Genomic DNA, 13,686 nt, shown 5'->3' on the forward strand with positions numbered 1-13,686 from the left:
AACTTCAGGTTCACCCTATTTATATGTTTGCTATGGTTTCAATAAGTGTCTCCCAAAGACTCATATATTAAAGAATTGGTCAGCAACATGTGGCACTATTGGAAGGTGGTGGAACTTTGAGGTATTGGGTCCTAGTGAATGAAGTTAGGTCAACAGAAGGTGTGCTCTTGAAGGGGTGACTGGGACCCCAGCCTTTCTTCCCCCTCCTCTCCTCTCCTTTCATTCTTTGTCATCATGAGTTGAGCAGGTTCCTGTGCCTCATGTTCCTACCATGGCTCAAAGCAACAGGGTCTAATAAGCATGGACTAAAACCTCTAACACTGTGGGCCAAAAAAGACCCTTCTGTGTGTGTGTGTGTGTGTGTGTGTGTGAGAGAGAGAGAGAGAGAGAGAGAGAGAGAGAGAGAGAGAGAGAGGGATAGATAGATAGATATTGGGGATCGAATCAAGGGCCTCATAAGTGCTCTACCGAGACAGGATCTCATTGAGTTGTGCAGAACTTGTGATCCTACTGTGTCAGCCTCCTGAGTAGTTGGGATTATAGGTGTTGCCACCACACTTGGCCTAACCCTTCCTCTTTTTAAGTTTATTTTCTTAATTTATCTCAGGTTATTATGTAAGAGTGAATGAAAGCTACCATGTTTAATTTTCTTTCTTTTTTTCTCCTCCTTCTCTTTCTTCTTTTTGGCACTGGAATTGAACCCAGTGGTGCTTAACCACTGAACCACATCCCCAATCCTTTTTATTTTTTATTTTGAGACAGGGTCTCGCTAAAGTTGCTTAGGGCCATGCTAAATTGCCTCAAACTTGCAATACTCCTGACTCAGTCTCCCGAGTTGCTGGGATTAGAAGCATGTGCCACCGCACTCAGCTCATATGTTTAATTTTCATATCTAGACCGAGTTCATCAATTATAATGGCAAGAGATGGGAAGTTATTGATTTTTTTTCACCCATTTTAATAGACTGAGAGTTTTTTATCCTTTCACATGAGTACTGTTGGAAGGTAGAGTTCCTAATTCTTCCTATACCTGGTTACTCGTGATTCCCTAAAAAAGAAGTGGCTAATTTTATGTTTTGGGAGATGCCATAACAATCATAGAAGATTGATTTTTTAAGAGAACAGATGAAGATAATAAACTGTTAGTCTGATTTTTTAGCTTAAAGAAACATAGAAGAATAAGGGGGAGGAAGAGAAGAGGGGAAGGCTGAGGAGGAAAAGGAAAAGGGGAAGGAGAAGAAGAAAAAGAATGAGGAGAAAGAAGAAGGAAGAAAATATCTTTGTGCTTCTTTACCAGAAGATAATCTGCACAGAAGAGATTAAAATATAGAGCCATTATACAATCTCTCTCTCTCTCTCTCTCTCTCTCTCTCTCTCTCTCTCTGTGTGTGTGTGTCTGCCCATTATACAATGTTTTGTTACAATGTATTCATTTGATAATGGTGCTTTGTTGTGTAACGCCAGATTCCTGGGACCCCCAATAGATCTCCAGGAGCTGAATCCGATGCAATCTCACAAGAGTCTTTATTGCAAGCTCAAGCCTGGACTCATAACCATTCCTGACACAGCGGTCCTTTGTCCAGTGAGATTTTATAGGTTTGGGGGGAATACTCTATGTGTCACAACATCACACAGCAAATCATTCCATACCACGGGAAAATCAAACAACAACTCTTAACATTGATTAGCACATTCACTGGTGGGAACAAGTTGGGTAGGGGTGATTGGTTAGTACAAGAGGGGGATTCCTTTTAACTGATTGGTTTAGGCCACGAGGGGTGTACATGCTAAACTACGTGGTTTCCCAACAGTTATCAACCACCATAAGCTAGTGGAGGGTCATCTGGCATCCCAGGCATATTCCCTGACTCATGCTGATTGGTGGTTGCTAGGGGGGTTGCTATGGGTCCTTACCTAGCCTAACTGAGTCAGGGACACCTGGCACTGCAGATCTCTCCTGTTATTTACAGACAAATAACTCAGCAGGGTGGGTATGTGCCTAGGAGTGCTCTGTGGGTTTTTCCAAGGACAAGGGTCATGCCCCCTTCCTTGGACAAGCTTTGCTCTGAGATAGAGGCTGTTTTCTCAAAAATGGAGTCACATCAGTTTCTCAGTTGCTTCCCTCTTCTGTTTCTGATATGTACTGGAGAGTATCCTCCACCTCATTCTATGCCATAAATGTACAGTTTCCTCCAGGAAGTATAGAAAATAGACAGGTCATAATACTTTCTATTAAGTTCCTTCAGACCAAGGCAGGAACAGATGCTAAGTTGGTCTAATGCTAGGTTGGCTGGGAGCCCTGAGCAGAAATGCTCCATGTCTTTTTGCTCCATTGCTGAACGCATTGCTCAGTTCAGGCCAAGACTGCCAGATGGTCAAAGAAACCACGCCTTCCACAGAGGTCTGAAAGCAGGTAACACCTGAGTAGAAGTGTATTGAAATAAAAACAAAAATCCTCTGACTCATCTGAATACTGAATAGGAATAAAGTGACATTTAAAAAAATGTTTGGCTCATATTTGGTGTCTTGATTGATTTTATTTCATTGGCTTGAATGGGGTTTAAGATGTTGCTTAATGAGGGAAAGCAGCAGTTGTAACATTGGCTGGTTCTAAAGAGGAGACAGGTCACAGCCTGGCATTCACTGGGCCATGTTTTCTTAGTGGGCAGAGTGATACCACAAAACAGAACTGGGTAGACAGTTTATTTGTTCATTTTTTTCCCACACAGGTATGGCAGGCCATCCTCTCCTCCTTTTTCTATGTGGTTATCACATATGGGCAGGGTGTGTGGGGCTCTTTTTGGAAGGATCTCAGCATCTTTTCATTTTTTTGCTTTTAACTAAATTTGAAACATTTCCAACAATATAGAACGACACTAAAATCTTTAAATCCTGTGACATATTATGAAGAACATATTGTTGGGAATACTTTGTGAATTTATTTTATCCAGGAAATGAACATCCACAATGAAATTAATGCCTACAGTATTAAACTCTTTCTGAAGGAAGCAGAAATGTAATTTAATGGTTGTGAACAACCATGTTAGGTGATCAAATATATTCAGAATATTCAGTATCCTGATTTAATTTCTTATTTCCTTTCTTCTGCAAATCTTAGATTTATTCTGCTCTTTCTCCCCTTGGATTCTAAGGGAACTTAGATTATTGACTTGAAATATTTCTTGATTTTCTTTTATCTTAATTTTGCTATATCTGATATGAATATGGCCACTTATGCTTTCTTTTGATTAATGGTTGCTTGCTGCATACACATTTAGCTATTTACCTCTCAATACTATTGTGATTATGTCCCACAAATTTTGATATTTTATATTTCCATATTCATCTAGTTTAGTGTATATATGTGTATGTGTGTGTGTGTGTGTGTGTGTGTGTGTGTGTGTGTGTGTGTGTGGCGGGGTGGGAGAGACCGAGAGAGAGGAAGAGAGATGTGTGCTTGTATTTTAATTTCCCTTGGGGCCTCCTCTTTGATCTGTGAATTATTGGTATTGCATTGTTTAGTTTTAAAGTATTTGGAAATTTTCCTGTTATCTTAATACTTTGATTTCTTGTTTGAATCTACTTGGTTGTGGCTAGAGAACATACTCTGAATGATTTCAATTCAGATATCACTTTATTGAGGTTTAAACTTGTTAAAGTTTGTTATATTCTGGATGTGATCTATATGTTCCATGGAAACTTGAAGAGAATGTACATTCTGTACTTTGAGTATTCTGCAACTGTCAATTAGATCTTGATGGATGGTATTGGTTGAGCTTCTTATAGTCTGATTTTCTCTCTAGTTGTTCTATTAATTGTTGGGAGAAGAGAGTTAACATCTCTAACTGCTATTGCAGATTTGTCTGTTTGTCCTTTCAGTGCTGCTTTGTTTTTTGTGTTTTTTTTCTTCACATAAATTCTCAGTTGTTGTTGGGGTGTACACATTCAGAACTGCTGTGTGTTCTTGGAGATTCGCCATTTTATCACTATTGTCTTCTTCTGCCTCTGGTGATTTTCTTATGTCTGAATTTTGTTGTATCCACTTTCTTGTGGTTGCTTGCTATATTTTCTCATCATCTTATTTTCAATGTGCTTAAAGCATCAGATTTGAAGCGAGCTTATTGTAGACAGTTAATGATTAAGTCATGTTCTACCAATTGTAGTCTTTTAATTGGTACATTAGGAACATTTATACTAATGTAATTTGATATGTTTGGGCTTAGGTCTGCCATTTTATTCATTTTTCTATTAATTCCTTTTGTTTTTGTATTTTTTCTTGCATTCCTGGGAATTAAGATGTTTTAATAGTTTATATTAATCTATCCATGGTATTTTTAGTGTATCTCTTTGTAAAGCTTTTTAGTGACTTCTCTAGGTAGTATAACTTTTACAGTTTGGTGTCATGTTATTTTACTAATTTGACTCAACTGTGGAAATTTTACTTTCATATATGTTCCTTAGCTGTCCTTGTATGTCTACCTTAAATATTTCTTCTAATATGCACTTAAAACTAAAATAGGCAATTTTATAATTTTTTTGATTTGACCTTCAAAAATAATTTAGAAAACTCAAACATGAGGAAAAACTATTATTATAATTACCCAGAAAAAAAAGACTATCATAATTTTCCCCCAGAAGGTCAAGAATGGGAATTTATTCCTTATTTACATATTTTTCTGGGTGCGTGGGGTTGAACCCAGGGCCTGGAGCATGCTAAGCAACTGCTTTACCACTGAGCCACATTCCCAGCATAAATAACAGATTGTAATCATTTTTACATAAGAGATGCTACAGAAATGCAAACAATAATTTTATTATGGCCTTCTGCCTAATTAAGACCTACTCAACATTTAAAAAGGTGTAGCAGGGCAAGGTGGCACAAGCCTGTAATTCCAGCAACTCCAGAGGCTGAGGCTGAAGGATCACAAGGTCAAGTCCAACCTTGACAATTTGGGGAGACCCAGTCTCAAAATAAAAAGAAAAATAATAAGAGCTGGGGAAGTAGTTGAGCGGTAGAATGCTTGCCCTGCAAGTTCGAGGCTCTGGATTCAATCGGCAGTACAGCAAAACCAAAACAAGCCAAACAAAACCAAACACAGAACGCCCTACTTTCTTCATTGAGAAAAAGAGGAGAGGAAGATGGGCAGTGCGCATGCGCACAAGAGTCCTCCGCGAACGGAGGTCTGGACGCCAAAGAGAGGGAAGGCGTGGCTCCATCCTGGCCTCTCAATGGTTCCGCCCCTCAACCTCAAATTGCAAAAACGTCACGAAAGGTCTGTACTTCCGTTTCCGGCAACTCACGTTTCTCTTTCTTCCTGTCTGGCTGGGAAGATGGCGTCCCGTAAGGAAGGCGCCGGCTCTACCGCCACCTCTTCCAGCTCCACCACCGGCGTGGTAGGGAAGGGCAAAGGCAAAGGCGGCCCTGGAGATTCGGCCGTGAAGCAAGTACAGATAGATGGCTTGGTGAGTGGACTTCTGTCACCACAGGCCCACGTGCGGAGCGCAGTTCCCAGCCTGATTCCGCTCGCCCTGTCCTCGCTGGCTTCCCTTTGGGTTTCGTGAGGCCGGTCCCAGATTTTCCCCCAGTTCCCTGCTCTTTCCTTTCCACTTTTTGTTTGGGAGACAGTACAGCCATCTCTGGCTTCTGATGGGGCAGTTGGGGACAGATAAGAAGTGTGAGGGTGTATGTGTGTGACACATACTTGGTCTTGTTTTGAGATGTTTGGGAGAGAAGATTTGGAAAAAAAAGGCTTCTGGGTGCCAGCAGTTGACGGAAGGTGTGGAGAAGGATTTAAAACCCTAGTTTAGGGCTTTGAAAAGGGGAGAGTGAGGGAAACAACATTGTTTCCTTGCCTGGGCTTCTGACACCTGTAGCTTCTCAAGAGATTTACCTTGTAGTCACTCTAGTGTAGTTCAGCACTTACCTGAAACCGAATAATCATAATGAATCTTTTGTGGTGTTAATTATGAACCATATAAAATGCCTCAGAGAATAGCCTAAAATGTATTTTAGTCGTTAGGATTTATGAACTAGGATATTTATGGAAATCTTGGTTAAGGGATTGGACAGAGCTAGAATCATGAAATTTTATTTCCATTGTTACAACAAAGGTGCATTTGTAGGACTTTTTAGCTTTAAAAACATTCTTCCTGATTTTCTTAAAAAGAAACTTCCTCTCTTGGATCCCTCTGTATTAGGTAACTTTCATGTTTTTAAAGGTTTGTTATTTTCTGTTAGTGAAGACCTTAGACATTTATAATAAGGAAGGGTTTTTAAATTCATGTGCAAGATGTAATTTCAGGGGCTATGTTTGAGGAAATTACTGATAATTTCGATCCAGCATACAGCTGAAATTTTGAACTGACATAAGTAAACTGGTTTAAAAAAGGTGACCTGGTTTTGAGAGTTCATTCAGTCTTCTCATTTCTGTCATCCACTAGCTGTGGGACCTTGGCAAGGTTAACTTTCCTAAGTCTCACTTTCTTCATTTGTCAAGTGGGGATGAGAACTATCTATGACAGGGTTCTTGTTTAGATTAAGTGAAAAACAGTGATCTTCACTAATCACTTAATCTAGTTAGTTGTGGTTATTATTGAGTTCAGTGTCTTTGGAGGGCAGAGTTTGAAAGATGCAGGCAAAAGGATTATTTTGGAATGTTTCTTCATCCATACTATTTTGAATAATATATTTTCTACTTACTGATATCTTGGGCTTTCACTGCTTATTGGAGGAGAGATGTATGTTCTGGAATAAATGACATTTAAAAAAATTTTTTTTAGATGTTGATGAACCTTTATTTTATTCATTTATTTATATGTGGTGCTGAGAATCGAACCCAGCACCTTCACATGCTAGGCAAGTGCTCTGCCACTGAGCTACAACCCCAGCCCCTAAATGACATATCTTTAGAGACTGCAAATTATTGGATGGACTTGAATTATACCTGCAAAAGTAAATACCACTTATTCACTAGGGAAATGTTTCTAAGTCATTTCTTAGGAACTTATTTCTTTCTTTTTTTTTTTTTTTTAAGAGAGAGTGAGAGAGGGGAGGGAGGGAGAGAGAGAGAGAGAGAGAGAGAGAGAGAGAGAGAGAGAGAGAGAATTTTTTTTAATATTTATTTTTCAGTTCTCGGCGGACACAACATCTTTGTTGGTATGTGGTGCTGGGGATCGAACCCGGGCCGCACGCGCTACCGCTGAGCCACATCTCCAGCCCAAGGAACTTATTTCTTAATAAATTTGCTTATGCTTCAAAATAATCCTTTGAATTATTTAGTTTCCTGAGTTGAAAAAGGCAACAAGTATGTGGCATGAATCTATTTATGGAGGTAATTTATTCAGCAAATATTTTAGAACATTATTCTAAGTGCTAAGCACTTTTATTGAAGTCAAAGAGCCATCTGTATTTGTAATATTTTATTCTTTTCATTTCATTGTTAGTAGAATCTGCCATCACCAGTTCCCTGAATTAATTAATTTAAAAAAAGATCAATGATAACATTAGCAAAAGAGCTGTCAATGACATAAAAATATCAGATAGGCAAAATAGTGTTTATATTATGTAATTTGAATATTTACAAGTAAACATTGCTAACTAATTTTCAACTTGGAAAATATAACATTGAGAATATCTTTGAATCCCTTTTCTTCCCCTTTTCATCTCTTCCTCTCCTTTCTCTTCACTTTATGTGAATCACCATTGTGAGCTTTCTTTGATTTCTTTACAACTTCACCAGATTATTTCTAAACAAATTAAGTTTTGACTATTAATATAAATAAATGAATAAAGTATGAATTGAGTTGTATAGTTTCTCTTTCTCATGTTTTGATTCTTGAGATATGTCTATTTCATATCATGATTGTTAAGTTTTAGGATGTTTCTTGTTAGCTTTACTTTACTTGGTAGTGTCATATTATTTTCCTAAGCAGTTGTACCACTTCACATTTGTCCCCAGTAGTATATGAGGAGACCCAGTGTTCTACACCTCTTTTACCTTTGGTGGCTAGACTTCTGTCCTTTCTACTATAATAAATTAGAATAGTATCACTCACAGTTTTTCATTCCAGTAGACTTGTTGTGTCTCTTATTGTCTCCTGAAAGGGTCTTGTGTTTGGTATAGTGTTGTGGAATAGAAGAGTGGATTTTTATTTTAGTTAAGTGCTCTCTTTGTAGACAAGATTAAGCTCCTTCCTGTTGAACTTTCCATGTAAAACCCACTTACTTTCTCAAAACAATTTGAATCTTACCCTTTTTGAGTTCATTAGCTCCTCTCTACTCCTAAGTGTGGTCCATGCACCAGTAAGATGCAGAACAGCATTGGCCTGACCTGAGAGGTTGTTAGAAATGCAGACAAAAAATATCATAAATTCTCAACCTCCTCTCTCGACCTGAATCAGATTATATGTGGAGTATTGTTTGAGAAACACTTGGTCTGGTCCATATTGACTTCCTTTCATTGAACTTAATTATAATTGATAGCAGCATGTACTCATCTTTGTATGTGATCAGACATGTCAGTTACTTTTTCAGTTGAATGATAATAACTCTTTTGTAGGTTGAGGTGTAAGACATTTGTATCCTCCATCTTTCCAGTGCTAAAAACCCATTGCCATTAAAAATTGTTACCTTTTAAAATGATAGGTTTGATGATGGAATATTTCTGGAAAACAGATTGAATAGTCCTGCTGTCAAGCACAAAGAGATTGTTAGTTCTTTTGTTGCGATTGTTCATTCTCTCATTTATCATGTGGTACCCAGTAACAGATTTTATTGTTTGTTAACACTTTTTATTTTGCAAGTAAAAAAGTCTGTCATGAATAAAAAAAAATTCTCACCTTTTAAGCTTTATTTTCCTATATTTGTAAGAAGTTATCTTACCATTTTAGTATATTGTTAGCTTATTGTTAGTTTCTCTTCCTGTGGTTTTGTAAATAAGGTCAAGTATATTATTAATTAATGGGAAAGCCTGAGTTACATATATATATTTTGTATATTACATGTACAAAATTCCAGAGGGTAGTCCTAGTCTTTGTATTTAGTTGTCAACTCATGTCCTCTCATTTGAGCCCTTGTTATTTTCTGAACCTCTCATTTACTTGTTGCTTTTTTGTTTCCTCATAGTAGAATATCAGCTTCTTGAGAGCAGAATCTGTTTCAGGTGTGTTCACTGCAGTATTTCCAAGTGTCTAGAACAGTGCCTGACATATAGGAGGCATCCAAACACTGAATGAATTAATATAATTCTGTTGTGGTAGTTTTATTGAAAATGAATCATGAGAGCAAACTGAGTAAGTCCTTTGTAGGATAATAAGGTTAATAGAATATTGGTGAGAAAGGAGCACACAATTGAGAATATTCAGAAACTATTTAGTTTTATGAGCTTTGTTCATATTTCATCTTTTTATTCGTTGGACTTTCATCTTCAAGAAAATCACTCATGTTAATTGAGCACCCAGTATTTATAAGACCCTGCATAAGAATGTTTAACAGTATTTTTAATCTGTCTTTAGTGGAGAATAAATAGGTTATTTCACATATGAATTTTTCAGTCAGATAACTTGAAAGTCTTTCAAACACCAAAGCTTTTACATTTTAACCATTTTAATTATAAATACTTCTGATGTATATTATGTAATTTTCTACCATTATAGGTGGAGAATATTGAACATAATCTTACTTATTTGTGACTTAGTATAATCATTAAGAATGTAAATTATCGGGCTGGGGATGTGGCTCAAGTGGTAGCGCGCTCGCCTGGCATGCGTGCGACCTGGGTTCGATCCTCAGCACCACATACCAAAAAAGATGTTGTGTCCACCGAGAACTAAAAAATAAATATTAAAAAAAAAATTCTCTCTCTCTCTCTCTCTCTCTCTCTCTCTCCTCTCTCACTCTCTCTTTAAAAAAAAAAAAAGAATGTAAATTATCGACCCATGTTGGACAGTATTTCTCAAAAATAGGGTGGACCAAAGGGGAGGCAGGAGGGGCCGGGGGGAAGGAGAGAAACTGGGTAATAAAGTTGACCAAATTATACTAGGAGCAGGTATGATGTATTACAGTGAATTCCAGTTTTATAGATAATTGTAATGCATTGATTAAAAAATAATGAAATAGAAGGAAGACCAGTAGAGTAGAGGTGGTGATCAGGGGGAGGGAGGAAGAGAAGGAAGAAGGTCATCTTGGTAATTAACATGGAGAAAACTATATCATATGCATTTATAAATATGTCAAAATGAACCTCAATATTATGTGAAACTATAATGCAATAAAAATTTAAAAAGAAGAAAAAATTCCAGAGAGTAGTCCTAGTCTTTGTATTTATATAATGAATGTCCTATGTCATTGAGTTTAGGTTGGGTGCTTTTTGTTTGTTAAATTTATCTCTTATGCCCTTGACTTCTAGCTTTTTATTTACTATAGATGAAAAACCAGTTAATCATTCTTGTTAGGATTATTTCTAACCTTAGAGTAAGTACACTCTTGAATGAGGATTAAATTAAGTACACAGCCTGACGTCTTGACTGCTTAGTTTTATTATTTGCTCAGACAAGGAAGATGTTATTACTTGTAAATAATAACTATTTTATAAAAGAAAAAGGCATTTGACATATATTATTGTATCTTGGTATACCTCCATTAACTGATAGGACTAGTATTATTTGGATTATACATATGATTCATCCTCTTACAGAAGCTGAGTGCTTTTCAAAGACATAATGCAGCCTATCCTAGAGCTTGAATTCAGATCACATCTTGTTATCCTTGATTCATTTTTCTTCTATTATTTCACCTGTTTGATACATTTTAAGGACTTGATGTTTATTTTTATGTAACAGGTACTTTATAAAGTGCTTCTTGACTTACAAGGGTATTATCTCCTGGTAAACCCATTATAAGTTGAAAATATGTTAAACCAAAATTTCATTTAGTAACACCCATTCTACCGAACATTTGGATTAGCAACATAGCATACTGTAGCCTGTTTATGCTCTCATGGCTAGCTGGCTGGCTGGCTGACTGGCAGTAGGGCTCACTGCTGCTGCCCAGCATCATGAGAAAGTGTCTCACCACATATCTCTAACTTATGAAAAGATAAAAATTAGAAGTTTGAAACCAAACTGCTATCACTTTTTTTACACCATTGTACAATCAAAGATTTATAAGTAGAACCATCATAAATCAAGACTATAGATTACATAGCATTGATGTCATAAGAGCTCTGATGTAAAGAAGCATTATTCCCATTCTATAAATGAGGAGACTCTGATAACAGATTTATGCGACTTGATTAATGTCAAAATGAGAGAAATGGAAGCTAAGTTGAACACAAATAATCCAGTGTTCCTTGTTTGGTCAGAACATATATTTCCTAAATTTAGGTTTCTTAAATCTGGTCATATTTCTCACTTTTTATTGTGTCTGCCAAGCTTTCTTGGATGAAAGCTTCTGATTTTAGCATTTACATGAAAATTTGGGTGCATTTGCTTTCAATTCAAAATTAACTCATAATTTTGTTTTGGTAAAATATTTAATCTATCATACTTGCGTATTATTTTATTTGGAAAGGTATGAGATACAGTTTCAAGGGAAGGTAGCTTTAGTTTTTTTCCTGTAAATTACTTTTAGAAGATCATTCTATAAAGTGTTATACCCTGTGCAGATTGAGTACCAGAGTACAGTGTAACATATACGTCCATCTATTTGATGGTAAACCGTACTGTTTAATCAAAACTGAAAAGGCCGAAATGGATACCTGAATATATTGGAGTAGTGTGCTGTATTTTTGTTAATATTGGTATCAAGCCCAAGCATACAAGAAAAAAAATGTGATTCAGAAAAGTAGTGGTAACTTAGTATTAACTTAGTGAAAATAATGAATTATTTTTTTACTCTTGAGACTGAACATCACCTGTTTTTTTTTTCATCACCTTTAATTTTGATAAACTTTAAAACATCTTGTTTTATCCCAAAATAAAAAATAAACTAGTCCCTAAATGGCACAGGTATACAGGTATCCTGATGATTATATAAAAATTTTCTACCCTATACTTTGTATAATTCTATCCCTGTCCACAACTAGTTTCATTTGATGTAAATGCAAATGTTTGCCTTTGACATAATACATATATGCTAAATAAATTTTTAGAAAGAAAAATGTACATCTATATTGTAAGAAAACTTAGGGAAACCACAAAAATCCATAAGGAAGAAAGTTTTAAAGCTTTTAACATGAAATTGGGTAGCACCATTATGATTTGGTGGTTTATCTTTCTGGTGTTTTTCCTGTGCTTAACAAATACATAGACTAGAAAGTCTTCGTTTTAAAAGTGTGCATGTTTGTATGCTTATTGTAGTGATTTAATTCAGTAAATATTTCCTTTTTCTTAGTGTTACCCCTATCTGGAAAAGTCTCAAGCTTCTGGCTTCATCTTTGATTGTTCCTTGAGATTTTACTTAGATTCTCCTAAGATCACTTTTTTTTGTTCTTAAATTTATCATTGTATTGTCTGTGCTATTCATTTCTAGCTCTCCTTAACTATTGCAAAAGCCTTATGTAACTGGCCTCATAGGCTTGATTTTGTACTTAACCATCACACACAATACTACTGAATAAATTATCTAATAGGAATAGCTGTAGCCCTAAATCTCAAAAACTCTTTGGAAAATCAGCATTCTACACAAAATAAAACCAAGTGTTATTGCCTGATATTCTAGGTGTTTTCAGCCATCAATTTAGGAATTATAGGCACTATTTTTTTTAAAAAATATTGTTTTAGTTGTTGATAGACCTTTATTTATTTACATATGGTGCTGAGAATTGAATCCAGTGCCTCACACATGCCAGGCAAGAGTGCTACTGCTGAGCACCAGCCTCAGCCCCTGTAGCCATTATTTTTAAGTCTAGTTTACTGGTAGCCTTTCAAACAGTTAAACTCAAGGAAAATATCATATTTTCCTTTTGGAGGACCCCCGCCATTTTATATTTTATACAGAAATGTATAATCTTAAGTATACATTCTGAAGGATTTTTTGACCAGAAAGATGAATAGACCTTATGGACTTACTATATAGTATCCTTTGTTTTTGTTTTTGAACCCAGAGGCGCTTAACCACTGAGACACATCCCAGCCCTTTTTAAATATTTTATTTAGAGCTAGGATGTTGCTGAGTTCCTTAGGGCTTCACTAAGTTGCTGAGGCTGGCAGGGATTACAGGCATGCACCACCATGCCTGGCTATAAACAGTTTTAATACTGGAAAGTAGAAGCCCTTTTAATCTATTAAGTCTGTCTTTAATTATAAAGACAATACACTGGGCAATATGGGCACATACTACACAAATCAAAATACAAAAGACAAGATAGTAAAAAGAAACTCTTACTGTCATCCCTGTTTTCCAGCTACCTCTTCTCAGTCACAGTTTGTTTATGTATGTTAAGTATGAATTTATTTATTTATTTATTTATTTATTGTGGAACTGGGGATTGAATTCGGGACCCTTTATCACTGAGCTATACTCTCACCCTTTTAAATTTTTTTTTTTTTTTGTATTTAGACAGGATCTTGCTAAATTGCCAAGGCTGGCCTCAAACTTGGGATTTCCTACTTCAGCTTCCCGAGCAGCTTGGAAATTACAGGTGTACACTACAACAGCCCATAGTTATTCTTTTTTAGCCCCCCCCCC

The 13,686-nt window shown here is 36.4% G+C and overlaps 1 protein-coding gene across 1 annotated transcript in view; it reads left to right on the forward strand.

Annotated features, from left to right (window-relative positions):
- Positions 1 to 5,302: 5,302 nt before the first annotated feature.
- Positions 5,303 to 13,686, forward strand: part of Eif3h (eukaryotic translation initiation factor 3 subunit H) — a 90,429-nt gene continuing 82,045 nt past the window's right edge. The window contains exon 1 of the mRNA XM_026393876.2: positions 5,303 to 5,462. Within this exon, the coding sequence (XP_026249661.1) occupies positions 5,331 to 5,462 (132 nt within the window). The 5' untranslated portion in view covers positions 5,303 to 5,330. The remainder of the gene's footprint in view (positions 5,463 to 13,686) is intronic.

Source organism: Urocitellus parryii, chromosome 7 (assembly GCF_045843805.1).
Source record: "Urocitellus parryii isolate mUroPar1 chromosome 7, mUroPar1.hap1, whole genome shotgun sequence".
NCBI classification, from domain to species: domain Eukaryota; kingdom Metazoa; phylum Chordata; class Mammalia; order Rodentia; family Sciuridae; genus Urocitellus; species Urocitellus parryii.